The sequence below is a fragment of the Pseudomassariella vexata genome, assembly GCF_002105095.1.
Source record: "Pseudomassariella vexata strain CBS 129021 chromosome Unknown BCR38scaffold_3, whole genome shotgun sequence".
NCBI classification, from domain to species: Eukaryota; Fungi; Ascomycota; class Sordariomycetes; order Amphisphaeriales; family Pseudomassariaceae; genus Pseudomassariella; species Pseudomassariella vexata.
In genome coordinates this window covers 3,301,315-3,322,034 of record NW_024467958.1, presented here as the reverse complement: position 1 = coordinate 3,322,034, position 20,720 = coordinate 3,301,315, and the positions used below count along the sequence as shown (strand labels likewise).

At 49.1% G+C, this 20,720-nt stretch overlaps 6 protein-coding genes across 6 annotated transcripts; 4 read left to right on the top strand and 2 right to left on the bottom strand.

Moving 5' to 3' along the window:
• Nucleotides 1-1,651: 1,651 nt before the first annotated feature.
• Nucleotides 1,652-2,473, top strand: BCR38DRAFT_425254 (uncharacterized protein; the record flags this gene model as incomplete). The annotated part of the gene is given in 6 exon segments (XM_040859709.1): nucleotides 1,652-1,807; nucleotides 1,844-1,846; nucleotides 1,861-1,864; nucleotides 1,888-2,040; nucleotides 2,056-2,434; nucleotides 2,451-2,473. Coding segments are annotated over 4 exon segments (230 nt in total), but the record flags the coding sequence as incomplete, so codon positions are not given.
• A 1,099-nt stretch (nucleotides 2,474-3,572) lies between these two features.
• BCR38DRAFT_387116 (capsule polysaccharide biosynthesis protein) lies at nucleotides 3,573-5,136 on the top strand. The gene is made up of 2 exons (XM_040857497.1): nucleotides 3,573-4,119; nucleotides 4,186-5,136. The coding sequence occupies exons 1-2, from the start codon at nucleotides 3,916-3,918 to the stop codon at nucleotides 5,032-5,034; spliced, it is 1,053 nt and encodes a 350-aa protein (XP_040719367.1). The 5' UTR covers nucleotides 3,573-3,915; the 3' UTR covers nucleotides 5,035-5,136.
• A 752-nt stretch (nucleotides 5,137-5,888) lies between these two features.
• On the bottom strand, nucleotides 5,889-7,204 carry BCR38DRAFT_521975 (uncharacterized protein). The gene is made up of 2 exons (XM_040865212.1): nucleotides 6,535-7,204; nucleotides 5,889-6,448 (listed from the first exon to the last, which is right to left on the bottom strand). The coding sequence occupies exons 1-2, from the start codon at nucleotides 6,764-6,766 to the stop codon at nucleotides 6,195-6,197; spliced, it is 486 nt and encodes a 161-aa protein (XP_040719366.1). The 5' UTR covers nucleotides 6,767-7,204; the 3' UTR covers nucleotides 5,889-6,194.
• Nucleotides 7,205-10,738: 3,534 nt separating this feature from the next.
• On the bottom strand, nucleotides 10,739-10,993 carry BCR38DRAFT_302015 (uncharacterized protein; the record flags this gene model as incomplete). Its single annotated transcript, XM_040854571.1, has 1 exon — nucleotides 10,739-10,993. A coding segment is annotated over one exon (255 nt), but the record flags the coding sequence as incomplete, so codon positions are not given.
• Nucleotides 10,994-14,906: 3,913 nt separating this feature from the next.
• Nucleotides 14,907-15,849, top strand: BCR38DRAFT_508557 (uncharacterized protein; the record flags this gene model as incomplete). The annotated part of the gene is made up of 4 exons (XM_040864979.1): nucleotides 14,907-14,936; nucleotides 14,990-15,284; nucleotides 15,341-15,696; nucleotides 15,763-15,849. The coding sequence occupies 4 exons, from the start codon at nucleotides 14,907-14,909 to the stop codon at nucleotides 15,847-15,849; spliced, it is 768 nt and encodes a 255-aa protein (XP_040719364.1).
• Nucleotides 15,850-17,661: 1,812 nt separating this feature from the next.
• BCR38DRAFT_305693 (uncharacterized protein) lies at nucleotides 17,662-17,829 on the top strand (the record flags this gene model as incomplete). The annotated part of the gene is made up of 1 exon (XM_040854611.1): nucleotides 17,662-17,829. A coding segment is annotated over one exon (168 nt), but the record flags the coding sequence as incomplete, so codon positions are not given.
• Nucleotides 17,830-20,720: the final 2,891 nt, after the last annotated feature.

Below are 20,720 nucleotides of genomic sequence, written 5' to 3'. Positions count from 1 at the left end.
GCCTATACTATCATAACAACTGAAGTGAAAATAGGGTAGTTCTTTATGATTGGAATATTAGAACATATACAACAGGTAAACCAGAGATTGTTAAGAATTACATTGTTTCGATACTAATAAATTAATGGTCCAAGTTTATCCCTTAGATAGATTATTCCTTATTATATACCAACTCCCTAAATTTCAATCAATCAATCAATCAACCAGTTAGGACCACCCGGAAGCAGTCAAGCAAAGTTCACCGCCTTCCAAGAGCTGTCCAAAACCTGGTCACAGAGAGAGCGAAAACCCTGGACACCCCCGGGACAAGTGTATATCTGGTGGTGCCCAGGACACGTAGGCATCCCCGGAAACGAAGAAGCAGATGTCCAGGCCAAAGCGGCCTGTGAGCAACCACCCAAGACACAACACCCGGCCTCATTCGCACATATAAAAAGAATCGCGAGATCCTACACTTGGAAGAGTTTCAACGATCGATGGGCCACTACCTTCCCTCAACAGTATCGAGATCTAGGGATCGCTATCCACCCGCGACCCCCCGAACTTGGCCTGCCCCGGCAACACCTAGGCAGATTACTCGCAGCGAGGTCGCACCACGGGGATTTCGTGACCTACCACGAGAGACTCCAGCATCGCGACGTACTGCTCAACTGCGGGTGTGGAAAGACAAAGACACCAGTCCACTTCTACTTTTGCAAGCGCGGCCGCAAGGCCACGCCCGGTCATCTAAAAGCGCATATGGCCAAGAATAGTATAGATTCCCTCCTAGGCACGGCCAAGGGAGCTCGTTTGTTTTGCCAATGGGCGGAGGAGACCAATTTCTTTACTGAGATCTGCCCATCGCACTGAACAGGAATGTTAGATGAAGACAGTCCCCTGTAACATAGATTCGACTAGCATTGACCATGCCGGCACTGCGCCCGGATCAATCTATCAATCAACCAGTTAGGACCAATAGTATCCATGAAGGATCTAATGGCCCCAGTTATCAGTAAAGGAGGGAATGGATATATAAGTGACAGGACTCCCAGGAATTTCATAGATAGACAGTCTCTACTTCAGTGATCAATCTAAGCATCAATCTAACCCATTGGCGAGGCAAACTGCCTTGACGACTCTATTCCCAGTTACCCTACTTGAATACTTCAGTTACCCAGAGCCCTATACTCCATACGTCAGACCCCGATATTATTGCTTGAGGACTCCGCAGCAGGACTTACTTACTAGCACAAACCCTTACAGACTTTGTTGAGGGACACACAATAGAAATGAAGTGTATTCTGGTGAGGAAAGAAAGCTAGGCTAGTGTTGTTGGTCTGGAACTAAGTAGTGGTGGTGGCTGCGCAGGTACCACCTCTGACAGACTCTTTAGTGGTTTACGCAGCTAGACTATTAGAGGTTTCGTTACAACACTTATCGGTAGTTCAGGCAGGGGTTGTAGCACAGACTTAGGGAGGGACAGGAGGTTTAGTAGTCGTTTGGCTACAAGTTTACCTGTATAACCGCCCGACGCGGCTTAAGGGCCCGCTATATCATCTATAGCCCCTTAAGGGAGTACTTGTAGAGGTACCGAGGGTTAACACCTACGGCGTATTTAATATTATTATTATTTTAATATTTATTTATTTTTTACATAGCATAGCAAAAGCTTGAGCCATTTTGATCGGATTCTCGGCGGTCTTGACCAGAGTAGTCTGATCAGTCCTAGGCGAGTAATGGATTCCGTGCTTCTCGCCGTACGGTCTCTCTCTGTGTCTGAGTCTTATATCGTCTGTCGCATCTCTGTATCCGAGTCTCTCTGTCTTCTTCAGAAAAGGAGTGTTGAAGCCTTGGTGTCCGGGTCCAATCCCGTACTACTCTTGCTTCTATTTCCTTCTTCTTATATTCCTCGGTCCTGTGGCGTTGTTTCTCTTGTCGATACTCTTGATGCTCCTGATCTCCTTGATCCTCTTGTCGATGCCCTTGATACTCTTGTCCTTCTTGTCGATGCCGATTGTCGTATGTCTGTCTCTCCTTGATACTGTGCTCTGTGCTCTGTGCTCTGTGCTCTCCTCTTCTCTTATCTCTCTGTATCTTATCTTCTAAATAAGAGTTCAAGAGCTGTGTGCCGAGCTGTGTGCCAAGTCCCTATCCATATCCTGTTGATAAGGCCGTCGTGGCTTCGGCAGTCTCGGAAGCCTGTACTTCCTCTTCGAATTCCCACATTCGCTGTCCTTATCGTCGATTCGTAGCCAGAAACTTTGGAGCCCCGCCCTTCTGAGTTTGTCGGTCTTAACTCTATGTCCGAGGCTTCCGTGTCTTCCGTGTCCTTAGCAGAAGCATTTGGGGTCTCCATCATTCCCTCTTCGCGACTGATTGGTTGTCTTCAATAATCGCGATCCGACGAGAGATCCTGAAGAGTACAGTCCGCTGAGCGAGAGATTCAGTGCCGTGAAGCCTCCGAATTGTGTAGCCTCCCTCTGATCACCATTGAAACGGGGTCAGGCGGTCAGTAGGATATACCTACCACCTAACACACTGAACAGACGGCTCCAGTACCAACAGATCCCATCTGTTGGTCTTATCAGACGAAGATCGTGGTACTGGTTATAAAAGCGAAGCTCTTACACATCTGGTGCGCGAGTTGGTCGGATGTGCCTCTGATACTCGTATCGTGATAATAGGATCTCGAACGTAAAGATAAGCTGAATAACTAAAATAACTAAATAACTGACTGAAAAGCGAAGGTGAAGATATAGATAAGAAGGAGATGATGATATGAAGATGAGGATGATGATGCGTGAAGATGGGGAACTCGTGTCCTACTCTGCCTCTGTGCCTCTTAAAGAAGAGAAAATAAACTTTCTCCTAGCCCCGTAACCTATTTCCCTGATGTCCGGCCTTACCCCGTTACACTAGATAGTTGCTGCGCTTTCTGAGGAGTAAAAGCAACTAAAGGTGGTGATATATGAGTCACAAGATACGTCGACTAGTCCTTCGGAGCCTAGGGGCCATATACCAGTCTTCCGCCAGCCAGAAAGTCTCGGATCTTGGTCGAATCGGACGCTCTAACTCGGCTAGCATGCACGACGCGCCCAATTTTGGTACGTATCTGTGGATGGCGGTTAACGAAGTGATCCACCCAGTGTTGGCCGAGTGTATTGTTATCCCCTTGAGCAAGGAGGATTTCGGCAGCGAAGTCGGCCACATAACGCCTGCTAGGAGCCCGTCCACACACTTCTTCGTGTAGGATCCAGTTCACGATAACCTCCTCTTGCTCTGGAGTCAACTTTTGTAGCCTGGAGGCCGCGTCGCGATGCGAATTACCGTGACGAATACGGTAGGACAGTGTAGTCCCCTTGATACCGTACCGATGGGCTGCTACGGCCTGGGAAGAGCCCTGACGGACAAGCTCTTTAGCGCGTTCGATTTGCTGCTCAAAATCGTCCAGACTAGTCTCCACTGGATTAGCCATTTTGTACGTAGATAGGGAGCAATTGCGAGGTAAATTGAGAGACGTCGTGTTGTTGAGGCGTAGAAATTCCCTGCAAAATGGGGGTGCATGCAAAAAGGTGGTCAATGCGGTTAGTAGAGAAGGCCATCAAGATGGATGCGCCCCGGTCATCAGCCCAACAATTGAATCACAACTTTCCAATCTCGAAGCCTCAGCTTCCCTCGCTGCTTCCGCTCGCAACCAGCAACTGTAGCCATCTTGACGGCGCTTGCTGATAGTCTGGTTGGTCCTCTGTATTTCGATGCCAGGAAGCCCCAATCTTTTGTCCAAGTGCACGAGTACGGTTCTTTGCCACCTGCGCACCGTGCCGCTTTGGGGCATCGTCATCCTGGTGTTCCTCTTGGGCTTATTGCGATCGCGCATCACCGGCTTTGCCAGCCAAACTACTCGGTCAGAGAAGGCAACCCGCCCATAACGTCACGATGGCATCCTCTGCAGGTTGGGCGCAGCTCCTGCAAGTCAGCATTCCCGCATCGATTGCGTCACTCGTTTACGGCCTCTTCAAGAGCAAGACGGAAGCGCAAGCTGTCGCGCTGTCATTCTTCACGGGACCTGGCAAGACTAGTCGTATCGTTGCGCTGGTGGTCGTACTGGTCAACTGGAAGAGTCTGCCACTAGCATGGACGGTATGTATCCAGCCCTCTTGAACGGTTCAACAGGGCCACTGGTTCCTAACATATCCTCCCCCACAGGTCCGCGTCTTTAACGCCATGATAAGCCACATCCTCGTGCGGCCCTTCCACACGCACAGCCCCGACAAGCTCTTTCACCCCGTCATTAGCCAATCGCACGTTTCCCTCCTCGAAGTCGACTACAATCTACACAAGTCCAACTCAACCTACTTCGCCGACCTCGACGTATCGCGCTCCCACCTCGTCTCGCACCTATTCGCCCGCGGATGCCACGCCCTCGCCCACAATGCAGTGACAAAGCTCGTCGAAGACCCACGGAAACCGGGACAGTTCGCCAAGGGGAAATTTAGCGTCGTGCTGGGCGCTGTGCACTGCAGTTTTAAAAAGGAGATCGCGCCGTATCAGGGGTACGAGATGTGGACGAGTGTGCTTTCTTGGGATCGGAAGTGGATATACCTACTTACACACTTTGTGGAGAAAGGAGCCGCGAAGCCGAAGTCGTGGGATGCGGCTGCGTTTGGGCCGACGAGGAAGAACACCACTACGGAGGACACGAATTTCGAGAAGAAGATATTTGCGACTGCTGTTAGCAAGTACGTGTTTAAGATTGGGCGGTTAACGGTGCATCCGGCGATACTGATTGGGGCGAGCGGGTTGTTGCCTGAGCGACCTGACGGATGGGTTTCGACCGAAGGGAGCGGGATGGCCACACCAAGTGAACCAGTTACCGGGAACGGCGATGCACAGGCTAAAATCGAGGTCGCAACGACGGGTTGGGATTGGACACGGACGGAGGAAGAGAGGATGCGGGGTATGCAGTTTGCCCAGCATTTCGCTGCCGTGGACGGTGCAGCAAGTCTATTTAACGGAGGTGAAGATGGGGCTCTGGGACGATTCGGACTTGGCTAATGTGAGTCACTATTGTAACGGGGTGAGGCCGGACATCAGGGAAATAGGTTACGGGGCTAGGAGAAAGTTTATTTTCTCTTCTTTAAGAGGCACAGAGGCAGAGTAGGACACGAGTTCCCCATCTTCACGCATCATCATCCTCATCTTCATATCATCATCTCCTTATCTATATCTTCACCTTCGCTTTTCAGTCAGTTATTTAGTTATTTTAGTTATTCAGCTTATCTTTACGTTCGAGATCCTATTATCACGATACGAGTATCAGAGGCACATCCGACCAACTCGCGCACCAGACGTGTAAGAGCTTCGCTCTTATAACCAGTGTAACGAAACCTCTAATAGTCTAGCTGCGTAAACCACTAAAGAGTCTGTAAGGGTTTGTGCTAGTAAGTAAGTCCTGCTGCGGAGTCCTTTAGCAATAATATTGGGGTCTGACGTATGGAGTATAGTGCTTTGGGTAACTGAAGTATTCAAGTAGGGTAGTCGGGAATAGAGTCGTCAAGGCAGTTTGCCTCACCAATGGGTTAGATTGATGCTTAGATTGATCACTGAAGTAGAGACTGTCTATCTATGAAATACCTAGGAGTCCTGTTCCTTATATATCCGTCTCTCCTTCACTGATCCCCACTTGGATATGTTCTGTGCCAACATATCCTGTTGGTTGGATATGTAGTTGACCAACATATCCACCCTTGTAAGTCACGTGACCCGGTCGGTTCTTTCCTTTCTTTGGTGCGGGGTCCCGTGATCCTAATGCTTGTATCCACCTGGCCTGCCAACGGGCCTGTAATGTTGGTCTAGGGCCAACGGTTCGTAACAACCAGTACCACGATCTTCGTCTGATAAGACCAACAGATGGGATCTGTTGGTACTGGAGCCGTCTTTTCAGTGTGTTAGGTGGTAGGTATATCCTACTGACCGCCTGACCCCGTTTCACTATCCACATACGTTCTTTCGCTGTGCGATGATACGAGTAGATGGGCAAGAAGCCTTCGTGTTCAAATACACTACAGAATAGAATATGTATGTGAATACAATAGTGTACAAATAAGCCCCAGAACCATGCGCTTGCTCAGCGTCAGGGTATAAATACGCCGATCGCGCAGCTCCAAGACGTTGCGCGAAATCGTTGCTCAAACACATTCATCACAAGCTCCGTTTTACATAATCATGGCGAACACAGCCGCCGCACCCATTAGACCAAGACCCGCCTCGGTACGGTCAACACCGCCGGTCTGTGTGCTAGTGGCAGCGGTGCCGGTGGCAGTGCTGGTACCGAAGGCATCGTTGGCGATCGAGCTAGCAGCGGAGCCAATAGCAGAGCTGGCCGAGCCGATGGCAGATCCAGCGGCGGCGGAAGTGGCGGATCCGGCCGCGACGGCGAGGCAGATCTGGGCGCTTATGGTGGTGACGGCTGGAGTAACCACAATGGTCAGCTTTGCTTTCCTCTGCATATTCACTTCGTAAATTGGTAATTTGGATGGCAGATTGGCCACTTACAAAGGAGTTCAGAAGTTTCGCAAGCAGTAGCCAGGCAGGTCAGAGCGGCGGCGCGAATGTCGGTCGTCTTGCCGCACTGGCACGAGTAGTCGGTTTCACTGCAGCCGGCCTCGGTGGCGGCCGACTGGAGGCAGTCGGTCGAGCATGAGGGGAGCTCGCTGATGAGGTCCGAGACGGAGGCGGCCGTGGCCAAGGCCGCAAAGGCGGAGATGGCGAGGGTCTTGAACAACATTTTGGGAGGTTAAACAAGTGGTAATAGGATGTGAGTACGTGTGGTTTAAGAGTAGTGAAAAAGTAATACAGATGGTAGAACTGAATTGACGGATTGAAGATGCTTGAGAGGATGGGGGGAGAGAGGAACTAGGGAAGGGGAGCTTTGGCTTGTCTTTATCGTCATTATCTCAAACAACAGGATTCCCAGTGTTTCAATGGGTCCATATGGGGACTAGATGGAGATGAGCTAATGATCGATGCTACTAGGGTCCGGTGCGACATCCAAGTACCCGGGGTATATCCCTGGTCGAGGTGACTATCGTGCCATGTCTGAGATGCCTCACAACTGACAGCTCATATCGTCCAATAAGTGGACTTTGCGGCTGGAGGGAGTCGCTCGAGTGGTGGGCATGGGTTCAACAGGCGGCTGCTATATTCCACGTAGGGCGATGTGACCGGGCGCAATTGCACAATACATACATAAGTGCGCTTTTAGCCTGCATGGGCGATATTGTGACTGTGAAATCGTAATTAAGGACAAGATTAAGGATGGCCATTGGCTGCACATCAAATGCTAGGATTCCTAGTAAGGACTCAGGGCCACCAACCCAGAGTGCCCAAAGCGGCAAAGTGGCTGATGTACTTGCAGGGCTGTAATTCCCGGGGGTCCGGGTGGGTCTGAAGAGATGAGATCGTTCGAGACGTTGTTTTGGTCCCTGGCATCCATCCTTGACAACTAGGCAAACTTGGCGTTGACGTCGCCTGAGAATTGGACGAAGACATGCGTCAAGAGTTGGTATTGTGGAATTAAGAAGATTGTGAACGGAGCTGTCCAGTTGCCGGATCGCACAGGGGTGATTGCGTTTATAGCGAGTCCTCGGAGTCTGCAGATCCAAATCTACTATGTATGCGATGATCCATCCATCTGCACGAATCCCTGGTTGCAGCTGCACGTGGAAGACCCAACGGGGCCCCCCAACGGGGCGCCTGGACTATATCTTACTCGTAGGATCCCGTCGAGTGGACATTCTGCAATGCAATTGCGCTGCTCATTGAAACCTGAACTTCATCCTCGTGAATTGCTGATTGTTCACTAGAGTGTTACATACCTAGCAACTTTGTACGACCATCGCTGTGATTCATTCGCAATGCGATCCCACTTTCGGCCCAGCCGGAAGTAGCATTCCTCTGTGTAAGTTGTAACCTTGTAGCTGCAGGTTGCAACGTCAGGCAGACAATGATATGATGAAAAAGCCTAGTTACAAGATTACAATGTTTCTAAGTCCACGAAATTCTGCTTGGATGGTTGCATGCGGCGAAGTTCACGCATTCGTGATCAGTTGGCAGGACTGTTGTCGAAATGGCTATAGCTCACCATCCGATGTTCCGAGTCCCCCACAATAAACTAACATACCAAGAACGCAAATATCCCCCTTTATTACCGTGGATTGGAGCAACACCCAACCCCTAATCTGCATGGCAGCAGTTGTCTTAATCCAGCTATATCTTGCTCTGCACACAAAATCAGAAATTGTGGCCAATACGGACAAGAGTGCCGTATTGGTGATGAGACCAACCCAACTCTTCAACCACGTCTCCCAGTTATTCCAGACGGTAATCTGATTCCATTTCAGGCACTGACGGTCGGGTGAAACCACACTCCCCTTGTATTCAAGTCAGTGTCACTTTTCAGTAGTTTGGCGGCACACAATTTCTGATCAAATCTTCCACCTTCGCAACAGTGAGACCACATTGCCTCCAGGGTTGGGTGAGCATAAATATCATGTCTATAAATATTAGAGGCCGAATGGTTACCAACTCGTGATATCTAGGCAAGGCCATGAACTTGCCGCAGGTTTTTATGTCTTCAGGAGAATAGACTTGCGTGGTTCCCGTTGCATTCGGTCGCCCTCTAATGGTGTCTTTAAATCTGCTCCTGCCCCCCTGAAAGAGTTTACTACACTGGTATCCGGCTTTTGTCGTCAATTTCCATTACCTGGTAAGAGAAAATTAATGTTCCAACGAAAGTTACCCTCATCTAGTGGGTGTCGGTGAAATTCATTCAGTGATATTTAAAACCTAGCGTTGAGAAGATATGAGAGGACACTCTCCTGTCGAGGGCAAGGAAAACTTTGGGCACATATCCTTAGTCTATGCTTTAGCCTAGAACTTGGTCACTCCAACTGAAGTGGCGATATGCGAGGATCAGCTCTCGTGTATCGTTCTCCTATGTAATCCGTCTCTTGCCACAATTATCGCAAACCACGACAGTTAAGTCTCAAATTGCATTAATAAAATTGTAGGCTTGCCACGGCGTGAGATGGGATACAAGATTTGAACGCTTCCTCATACTCTACCGTCAAGGTAGGCATTCCGGACTGATGCCTCTAGCCAGACAGATCAGTTGTGAGGCGTTGACAAAACAAGTATCACGGAGAAGATAGATGACCCAACCTAGAGGAGTGTGACTCAAGTGGCACTAAAGGTGGAGGCAAAACTTTACCATTATACAATTTTCGTCAATGTTTACAACGAAACTTTTCCCGTCCACAATGAAGTCTTATCCTTTTCCTCTTTTCATCTTCGCCCTTTCGCCGAGACGGCCGGAGCTAACTCGATGCAATCTCCCAAAGCAATGTCAGTGCACGAGCCCGAGACCCGCCATAAGATCTGGGAGATCGAAATCGACTCCTTCGACGCACGTCCATCGAAAATGGTAAGGCGGACGGTCAACGCCACAAATTTGGCCAAATCCCGATTGAAGTTCCAGCCCATTATAGGGTCTGTACCAACCATATGGTGAAGCTCGAACATGTCAATACAATTCTCGAACTTTTTAGACAGCAGGAAGGAGCTGTCAGGATGATTTCCGGAAATAGAGGGCTCTAGCCATTCGAACAATTTGTTTTCTCGATCTGATAATGTAACAGAAACCGGAGGAATTTCATCCGAGACCAGATCTCTCAGGTTTACGACATGATTAGGTAATATGACTGCGGCAATAAAGAAGGTTACAGCGGGTTGAGGCTTTCGAAAAAGAAAATGGAACGAATCTTGGTGAATTGAACTACTAAAATCTTTCACGAGTATTGTTGGACCGCACCAGCCTTTGACTCACAACGTCTGTTTTCTCCGCTTCCAGCTGCAACAGCCGGTTGCCAGGATTTTAGACCTTGTGGCCCAAACCCGCTGGTCTATCAGCCACTGTTATGCTCAGAGGTGATCAGCACTCTCAAGATGTGCAAGCCAAGAAGCCCCTTTTTCTGTATTTAAGGCCTTTATGGCCACTTTCATTCTTTCTACCGAGAGGCGACAGAGACACATTCAATTCTATGCTTTGATATAGCTTGCAACAAGTCTGATAATCACCTCCCTCTCCAAGAAGGGCGTATGTGCACACCTGTAAAACTTTGCCCAGAAAGCTGCTTATAAGCCATGTATAACCCTATTTGGTGGAGGGCCTGCTCTCTGGAGGCATACATGCACACGAGGGACACAATAGTAGAGGTACAAGACAGCTTTGTATTGAACGACGTCAATCCAGATGCTGAATTCGCAACTATCAGCTTTGTCGTTGTCAATGACCTTCATAAGTAAGAATGTTTGTTGCTTTCAAATTTCCAATGACATTTACTTCTACCACAACTCTTCATAAGATACAGGTATACGTATGTATTGTGACCCATTCTCTGAAGGCATCAATGCAACAAGAAGTGGCTACTCAGTTCTTCAAACTGATTTCAAGTTCGGCGATCTTGAATGTCCAATGCCTCACATTCCCACGTGCCGGATTAAGTAACTATCGTAGCCGGCCGCCCAACTAGAAAATGAAAATATCCCAGTTTGAATTACGTCAATTTCCCTAGCAGTTGTTCCCCACGCCCGAGCCCGCACCTGCCTCCGAAGCAAAACAAGTTTCCCGTTGAAATCGAAACGAGTTGGCACTCGCCTTGCTCAAGCTAGTGAGATCCGCGCAATCCGTGGAAGCGCTGTGCTGCAGACAGTCGTTCTGACAGCTGCAGCTCTCATCAGGAGAGAACACAAGGTAAACTCCGTCAAAACCTTCACCGTGGAACTTGATAGAGCGTCGGTTGAATTCGTTTGTGAGACAACCAGGGTCATCGATGTTAACTGATGTGCCGCAATTATCTTTGCAGGCGGTGTCGTCGCAGAACTGCGCCCACGTGTGGGCTGTGGCAAATGCGATGAGAATGGATTGTATGGTAATTAGGAGAACCATGTTGTATGGTTGACGAGTGGTGGACGGCAAGGTATTCTACGTAACCGTTGAGTCAGCTCAGCCACTACTTAAGCAGCCCAGACGAAGATCTTATCTTACCAAAAGAAGGGGAACTTTACAAGTGCGTATTCAGTTGTGCTTTTTTGGATGGGCGTGCGACTGAAGCAGGCGAGTATGAGAGCAAATTGGATTTATTTATATTTAATCAGTTTCTTACTAAGGTATTCATCGCTGCCTGCTGGAGTCTGGGGTCTTGCAAGTAACACAAAAAATATACCGACGGCGCGATGTGCCATGCAGTGCTGGTGATATGATCCTTTGCAATCTCGGCAGCCTGCTTCATCTAAGGCTACCTTAAAAGAACCTCTTCTCTCATAATCATGATTCTGTAGACTTTACTGCTACTTTTGTAACGTGCCGTGTAGGTGACGCGTTTCCTCATCGCCCAAAGACTTGACTTGAAGTAGAGACTGGTATTTTCTAAGTCCGAAGGCCGAAAGAAAAAGGAAAGAGACCCCCATGATAGACTGGTAGGGCATCCTGTACCACATTCGAGTTTTCCCATTGTGTGACACCCCATGCTCGTCGCCTAACACGAGAAAACATGCGTGAAGGGATCTCCGACACTTTGAGAATATTCCCGAGTCGACCCATCCTTCGATGTATATTGCTGACAGTCAGCCTTGGTTTTACAGGCGTTCACTTGCGGCGTTGCTGATTCGGTCGGCGCTGCCGTCGTCACATCGGTGGAAGTCGGTGTATTCTTGGACCCTAGTTATTACAGGTTTGCGCTGTGACGCAAACTGATCCGTGGCCACCTCCTTCTAATATGCACGAGTTGAAAGTGGTCATGTAAAGACACGTGGTAGCATAAAGCGAAGCTGCCGAGCCGAGGTGAAGGTTGTAAGGTGTGGTAGTGACGTGTACAACTGGACTGTTGCCGTAGACAATATTTATGGCGGTGAAGCAATGAGGTGGTGGTACAGTTAGGAGGTCCAGGCAACTCTGACACAGGGATATTGACGACGGGCAGTGAAACCACCCGCAGGTTCAAGGTGATGATGATGGCAACGGACAAGAAGATCCTTAACAAGACCTTACTATACGGGAGGTGGAAAGAATAACATTTTTATTATTATTATTAAATACGCCGTAGGCTCGAAGCCCCCGGTACCTCTGCTAGTACTCCCGTATGTCAAACCGTGCCCTGATGGCTGGACTAAATACATACGCTGCGTCGTCGCTTCGCCCTATTGGCGACTGCGTTGCGTCCACTACCATACTACGTTGGTTCTCAACCTACCAACAAAGTCCCCCCTGAGAAGATCGATGCTATCTGGGCCTTGAAGCTGTCCGACCCGTCCCTAGCAGCCACCTTACAATAGTCCCACTAACTACTGGTTCTCCTGTTGCCGTTGCGAGGTCTCTGCGAGAGTACAGTGGCCGTGGTGCGATGGCGGCCCGTAATCGTTCCCTCGGTCCTTCCAACAGCCCGCAAAAGAGGATTACGTGCTCTGCCGTCTCAGGGGCGTCGCCACAGCGGCATAGCGGCGAGTACACGCCAAAAGCCCCTGTCTTGAATAAGAAGGCTGCTAGTCCTATTTTTTCCGTCCTGATCTGGCACAGCGTAGACGCCTCCAGTCGGTTCAGGCCGAAATACCTGCCCCCTTTCGGTATCTGCATCGAAGGGCCCTCCGGTTCCTCAGCGATAGCGCGTCGCTGGCGATCGTGATGCTCTGCTCCGGTGAGCCATCTCTTCCTCCAGTGGCCGAGGAGGGCAGCCGGGACCTCCTTTTCCTCACTCATCCACTCGGAGCCCCGGGCCTCCTTCTCCATAGTGTACCCTGCCGGTCGGAGTAGCTGCGACGCCTGCTTCCTCTTCGCCGGCCTATCCTGCCGGAGTATATGTGACGCTTTAGCGCTCGCGCTGCGAAGCAGATTTCTCTTCCCGCTAAGCCGTAGCCGTTCTTCAAACTTAGCAGCCCGGGCACTAAGATAGAGGTCTAGTGGCGGGATTGCTGCTTCTGCTTCCAGGTGGCGAACCGGCGTCGCTTTGTGGGCGCCACAGACTACCCGGAGGCACTCGTTCTGTATCCCCATCAGTCTCTTAGCTGGCCCTGCCGGTTCCTCACTTATAGTATGCCACGCAGTCGCCCCGAAGGCGATCGCGCTACGGATAACCACCGTATATAACAGCCTCGCCCGTATGAGATCGCAGCCCCACGACATATTGACTAGCTTTGTCAGGGCTAGCTTTGGAGTTGCCATTTTTGTTTTAACACGCTCAACATGGGCGTGCCACGTCAGTTTGCGGTCGAACCAGACTCCTAGGAACCTCGCTGAGACTACCGGCGACACTGTGGCGTCCCCAAGGCGAATACTTTGCGGCAAGGGCTCTCGGGCCCTAGTAAAGTGCATTAGCTCACTCTTGTCAGGGGCGAACTCCATCCCGTGCCTCACTGCCCACCGCTGACACGTAGCCCATGCGCTCTCCAACCGGCGGCAGGTCGTGTCTGGATCGGTGCCGACGCTTAGCAGGTTCGTGTCGTCCGCGAACCCGACTACTAAAAGTAGTGGGTGCTGCTCCGCTAGCTCCTCGTACAGCGTTGAAATGTATAATATAAACAGTATCGGGGATAGCGGTGACCCCTGGGGGACGCCAGCTCGTAGGGGGATTGGCTCTGACTCCTTGCCATCGAACCGGAGGCGTACCGTCCTATCCTCCACGAAGGTGCGTACCCACTCCTGAACCCACTCCGGGTAGCCTTCCCGGGCTAATATGGAAATCAGCCGTCTGTAATTGACCGTATCGAATGCCCCCTTGATGTCTAGCTGTAGCAGCGAGGCGATGCCCCCGCGTCTCCACGCCGTATAGACCACGTCCTCAACTATACGTATTGCCAGTTCGGTGGACCTCCCAGCGCGGTTACCCATTTGGCCGTTTGGTAGTAGGCCGGCCGCCTCAGCTACTTTGGTGATACGCTGGCTCATCGCCGTCTCTATTACCTTCCCTACCGTGCTAAGCAGGGCAATGGGGCGCCAGCCGCCAGGGGTCTGCTTCTGAGCTGTCGTTTTATTAGGCTTAGGGATAACAACCACCCTCGCTGAGCGGAAGCGCTCCGGGTAGTACCCCAGCCTAAAGCTAGCTGTTGCCAGATCCGCTAGGATCTCCCATACGGGTTCACCGCAGGCCTTTAGCAGGCCAGTAAAGAATAACAAGATCAAGAGCTCTCTTATCCTGATCAGAAATACAAGTACCTCAACAGGTACTAACAACTGGAGCCTTAGCAGGCTATGGAAGAAAAAGAAAAGGGCCTTAACAGGTCCTTAAGCGATTACCTCAACAGGTGAACGATAGGAACAATAGCCTTAACAGGCATAAGCATATCTATAGGGGGAACAAAAGTACCTTAAAAGGTATGTGAAATAATAAATACCTCCAACGAGTAAAGAGAAATAATTCAAATTACTGTGGAATAGGCCGCGTAATTTTCTTTTTTTTTCTAAGAGAGTGACTACGTACACAGGGTCTTAAATACCTTTAAGAACACGCTTAAATAATTCATCCGAAAATCGAACAACCGAAAAATAATGCCCCAAAACCCTGTCCCCACGTCATAATCTCGCCGAACCATGACATACCTACTTTGGGGTAAATAAACTATAGTCGAATTAGTGAAAAAACCAAAAGATCTACTCATAGGACCTTACAATGTGGGACCGGGTCCGCTTGGCCACGGCCGATTGAAGATGGCATTTAAAAAACGGTACGGTTCTCTCACCCATCTGCAACGTGCTCGGACCTGACTTTGATATATGTTGGTCAATCAATTTGGCCAACACCTTCTTAACCGTCACAATCACCACCATAGCCGTTCCCATCTTGTTCTGGTAAATTTGGAGGCCCGGGCTCAGTAATATGGTCATTGTGCTAGACCGTGATATCGTTGTGAGTAAGCTCAGTCCTGCTGATCACTTTGTGTCTATTGACACTCTCAACAGTCTCAAGCGTACTACCCTTCTATAACGTTCCTACAGAACACTGAATGGTTGTCGCAAGCCATCCTAGACCTCAACGACAAACCGAAGTGCTTCATTGGCTGGATGGACGAAGATAACGCTGCCTGCAGTGAGGTCATACCAGGAGAGTGGTGTAACTGTGGAAGCAACTGGGGCACCACCATCGAGATAGTCCAGTGTGGACATACAACGTACCGAGCATTGAGTCTTTACGCAAGTCAGTACACGGTCTGTGTCCAGCCCACAACCACAATTCTCACTCAGGCATTCTTCTCGTGTAGGTGAAGTCAGTACCAGGGCGAAGCAGCGTACCCAAGACTAAAACCATCTCAGATGATTCGTATAAAGCAAAAACCGACTCATTTATTACCCTCTTGTCAAGTATCTGGCTAGCGATTTACGATACAACTTTGACGCTTGAAGAAGCTCTTGAGGGTGGCTACTCTCGCCTGAACCTCATCAATGCCTACGCCATGACGTCTGTCAACCTCGTACTGAACTACAGGCAGGCTCCCGGAAAGGCCCCAGCCTATGATTACTACGAATTCACCATCTCTTCTGTCCCGGCAAACGACCTCACGTGCGATGCCAGTGGAAATTTTTATGGCGACTGTCACATTTCGCTCATACTTCAATTTTCCACTTTTGAGCGGCAGATCTCTAGGCTCCGATATGAGATGAGTTGGACAGTGAGTATACTGGCCATGCATAAATTCATAAATTCATGACCACGGGCAAGCCGATTCACTATGCAGGATGTTGCTGCTGCTGCGGCATCTTGGCTGTCTCTCTTCCAAATCGTCAGCTGGATCTTATCCGGTTCGGCATTGCAATTCAAATGAGAAAGCATTTCGCGTCATGGTGACTTAGGGATAGGGTTTTCGGGTGTTTTTTCTCTTCGGTTTTTAGACGAAATATGTAAAAGTGTTCTTGACGGCATTTAAGGATCTGTGTAGGTAGTCACTCTCTTCACGAAAAAAATCAAGAGGCCCAAGTCTGTAGTTAATTGACTCTTTTCGCCTGTTGAGGCACCAGTTGTTTTGATGGTCTATTGAGGTCTTATTCTGTTCCTCGTGCCTATTGAGGCCATTGTTCTCCTTGTTCACCTGCTGAGGCACTAGTTGTTAGTACCTGCTGAGGTACTTGTTGTCCGCAAGAAGGCTCGCGATTTTTGTTATTCTTTCCATCTCCCGGATAGTAAGGTCTTGTCGAGGATCTTGTAGTCCGTTGCCATCATCACACCTTGAACCTTCGGGCATTTACTGCTGTCAAAAACGACGGGTCACATGGTATTGGAGCATAGAAGCACCATATCGTTAGTTCTAGCTTTGTCTAGACTGTTGTTTGATATTAAATGAGGGATTGAGGACCACAGTGATTCCTAAGGTTGAAAGGCGCTTTATGCTTCAGGATAAAGGTGGGATAGAGGTAGCCTAGTAAGGCTGGACCCTTCAGATTACTTAAAGGCAATGCACACAGCCAACAGAACAGATAGAGGGAATCGAGCATGGAAAAAACGGTGACCTAACCATAACCACCAAATTATTCTTTTCATATAACCGTCATATCACGGTCATACTGCAAGATACGTGAATATCTAACAACTGCCCGTCATCAATGGTGGCCTTTTCCCCTCGGTGGGAATGAGAGAAGATAGGCATAGAGCAAAGCAAACCAAGGAATTGCCCTCGCTCAATTCAGGGAAGAAAAGACTTGTGAATAGCATCCTTGCGTCGCATACCGTCCGCAACACAGTCATGAGTTTCATCTAAGTCAACCAATACATTTGCGGCCACTCCACTTGACGGCCTACTCCGCGAAGTGACGCGACCCTGCGACCTTGCGCATTTCCACTACTATTTTCTATATAACTGTATAATAACGCGTCCAATTAATACGAAAACTTGCTCAATTATTCTTTAACTTTAGGCACACCTACTACTACAGGCCTCTTCACTAAATGATGTAGTGGAGATACCATTATCAACGTACTAAATAGCAGGTTATAGCGCTAATCATCTAATATCGACTATATACCGGGTAGCACCCTACGCTACCGCCTCGTCGGCGATCCTACCAACGAGGAGCCAAATAAGCCGCGCTAGTACCTATTTACTATTTAAGAAACTCATTTAGCCTCACAGGCGCTAGATGAGTGCTGATTAGGTTACGTGCCACTGGTAGCATCGTAAAGCTCCCCTGGAGAAACTTGGCGAGATGCACAAATGTCCTTCTCAAACGGATATGGGGAAAACTTGTTGGACTTTCAAGGCTACTCCATCAAGACTGTCAAGCCAAGGAGAAAAGTAAAAGCCGCCAACCGTACGAGTATGGGCCAATATGACCTCTACCCATCGAACCACACAAGTCCTGGCTGTGGGACAGGCATCAGTCATTTCTGTCTATGTAAGGCCCCTATGGCCGCAATATACTTCTCTCTGGACTCCCAAGAGATCATGACACTTTCAATACAAGACCATTTGCCCACAATCCAACAAGAACCGGCGAGATTGGATGGCGCGGATCCAAATGGCGTCTTTGCCTGTCTGATCTCGACGATGTCGCACAGTTTCGACACTGGGCTAGTTTCGGCGATTCGAAAGCAGCTGCAGGATCAAACAGACGGCACGTTATCCGATGGCCTCTCAACTATTGTCTGGTCGGTCGTAACTAGAGTGAGGCAAAAGATTTCCAACAAGTTGGGCCGCGGCATGGAAAACGATCTGATAGGCATACTGAAATTTGTTAGGAACTGGAAGTCGTACTTAGAATCGGAGATGAAGAAGCAGCGTCCTTCAAGTTGGGTGGTGAGCAGCCTAGGCGTTTTAAAATGCGACCAACAGGGCCGCGAAGATAGCTGGACGATTGAGAGCTGTGCCTTTGGCTAGTGTGCTCAGCGATTACCATTGATGCGATCTCTACAGTAGATAAGGGGTTAACTATCACCGTTACCTGGCAAAAGAATGCCGTAGACGACAAGGTCGGCGAACGTCTTTCCATGGATTTGAAAATGTGGCTTCATGACTTAGGTCTAGCAATAGCGTAGAGCGTAAACCTCATTATTCAATTCTATAAGCTCTATAATCCCGATGCATATCCGCTCACATCCGACAACAGATAAAAGCACCAGAAAGAAATAGTGGCCACCAGACGATAAGTCAGCAGGCACCCTTGGTCCGCGTTCGGCATTTTGTATATAAAGGTCTTGTAGTTAGCATGGAGATTTCCAGAGCTTGAAGTTTCAGGAGCCGAAAATGGAAACCTCCACCTCGGAAGCACCAGTTAATATGGCCAAAAGCCTCGCAATATCAGGAGCAAGAAAGGTCTACTAGCGATGTTTTCAAGATTGAAATGCAACTTTTAAGCATCGCTAAGTTACTCCGGAAGGTCAATTTATACTAATACAACAAAGACGTCATTCAAATGGCTATCCACTTTGTGTATATCTTTGTATACTACGTTTCTCGTGCATCAAGTCTGACAAACTCTCATAAACTATCGTATTGTTGTGAGCTCAAAGATATCGCCGTACCGTTCCTGCGCGCGCAAACGGCCTTCAATCGTCACTTCTAGTTCTATTATTTTTAAGGATAATTGCTCATACAATAACGGATACTATTACCTACTTAATAAACCCTTCAAAGAATTACAGGGGCGGGGTGTCGCTAAGCACGAATAGGCCGAAACTAAATATTCTTAGTCAAGACTTCAGGAGATAATGGGAGGTATGTGCTTACGATTCGGGATATCGCGACCCTGGCACCTCTATTCGGTTGGCTGCTTCTCTGATTTGCTACTTGATGCGAGTGCATATGGGGTGTGAATTGTTGTATTGGAAAAGGATGGCCAGATCAGCTATTCTGGCCTGGCAGAGCTCTTTTATAGCTCTTATCTATCTTATCTCTAGCTATAGGGCAACCCCCCATGGGGTCACGTATCAAAATGCCGGGCTACACGGAAAATGGTACTGTCCTCAGTACGTTTGGTGCAGGGGTACTTGCCAGGGTGTAGAGCTGCTAAGTTGGCCAAATCGCTGTATTCGGAGGAGACTGCTCAAGCCAAGTTCTGTATGGCGGGGTCTCCAAAGGCTTTGTGTCGATAGCTAGGCCAAAGTACTGTTGCATCATGTTGCCAGCTGCTGTATATCTGACCTTGACGGGGCTACGGATGCCGATACCTTTGACTGTGTTCGGGGCAGTGCTCTTGACGATGTGTTCGCTCTGGTGCGTTTAGTATGGGGAATCGTATGATCGGAAGGCGACGGCGATGGACTCGACTCGATGAAAGGAAACGAAGTCAGAGAGATCTTGACGGCCGGCGGCTGTGGGCGCTTGATGTTGTGGATCGACTCCGGGACGGTTATTCTGGTAGAGACTGGCCTAGTGAAAGGGTCCCTTGATGATTCTGGTGATCTTGATAGATCTAGTGCTGGACTGGCCTAGTGGAAGGGTCCCTCGATAGACTGTGATAGTGATCGCTTCGTAATATCTGCGATCGTAATGCTTAGGCGCTGGTAGAAGACTGGCCTAATGAATGGGTCCTCTTAATAAAGGTGTGCGCGATAGGTGCGTGACGCGATGGTGATCTTGATAGATCTGGGGCTGGTTTTGGTGCGTGCGAAACGCTGGCGGCGATAGGATCGTAGCCGTGATGGTGATCTTGATCGATCGATGGATGGTTGGTTTGGTTTGGTGGATTTACTCAATCTTGAGGAGATGCTACCATTTGATGCGAGTGCATATGGGGTGTGAATTGTTGTATTGGAAAAGGATGGCCAGGTCAGCTATTCTGGCCTGGCAGAGCTCTTTTATAGCTCTTATATATCTTATCTCTAGCTATAGGGCAACCCCCCATGGGGTCACGTATCACTACTCCTCCTCGCGCGTGAGGGTAATCTCCTGTACTTTAAAGTTCTCCTCTAGATATTTCGGACTTCTCGTGCCCGGGATGGGGATGAAGTCGTCGCCCTAAGCTATGACCCAAGCCAGAGTCAGCTGTGGGGGAGTACACCCCTTCTTAGCCGCCACCTGCTTGATCTTGTCTGCCAACTCTAAGATCTTAGGGAAGTTCTCCTCTAATATCTTGGGAAGAAGCGACAGGAATGGATCTGCAGCTACGTCCTTGTAAGTCTTTAACCCAGTGAATAAACCGCGGCCCAGTGGACTGTAGGCCACAACTGCGATCCCTAGCTCTCAGCAGGTCTTCAAGAGTCCTATCTTCGAGTCTTCAATGTCGAGAGCGAACGGACTATACTCCATTTATAAGGCGGAGATCGGATGAACTTCATGAGCTCGGCGTAGTGTTTCAGACGTCACCTCTCTCATTCCCAGATGTTGATCTGCATTACTCTCTCTCAATCTAGACGACTGAACTTATACATGCTTAAATTCCTGTTTAATAAAGTGCTCGATAGCAGGCAGATGGTCTCAACCGAACCTTGGTGAAAATAATACTGACGACTTGTTCTCTATTTATGCAACAAATTCATAGCTCAAGATTCCATATGTATTAATTAATGTTTTCGCGGACGGCACGAACCTGCTAAGCGTCGGCACCGATCCAGACACGACCTGCCGCCGGTTGGAGAGCGCATGGGCTACGTGTCAGCGGTGGGCAGTGAGGCACGGGATGGGGTTCGCTCCTGACAAGAGTGAGCTAATGCACTTTACTAGGGCCCGAGAGCCCTTGCCGCAAAGTATTCGCCTTGGGGACG

Bases quoted from the DNA above. Each gene is read 5' to 3' on its own strand.
- BCR38DRAFT_387116 (XM_040857497.1), top strand. From the start codon at position 3,916: ATGGCATCCTCTGCAGGTTGGGCGCAGCTCCTGCAAGTCAGCATTCCC. The intron at 4,120-4,185 runs GTATGTATCCAG...CCTCCCCCACAG, and splicing joins GTCTGCCACTAGCATGGACG to GTCCGCGTCTTTAACGCCAT.
- BCR38DRAFT_521975 (XM_040865212.1), bottom strand. From the start codon at position 6,766: ATGTTGTTCAAGACCCTCGCCATCTCCGCCTTTGCGGCCTTGGCCACG. The intron at 6,449-6,534 runs GTAAGTGGCCAA...TGGTTACTCCAG, and splicing joins CGAAACTTCTGAACTCCTTT to CCGTCACCACCATAAGCGCC.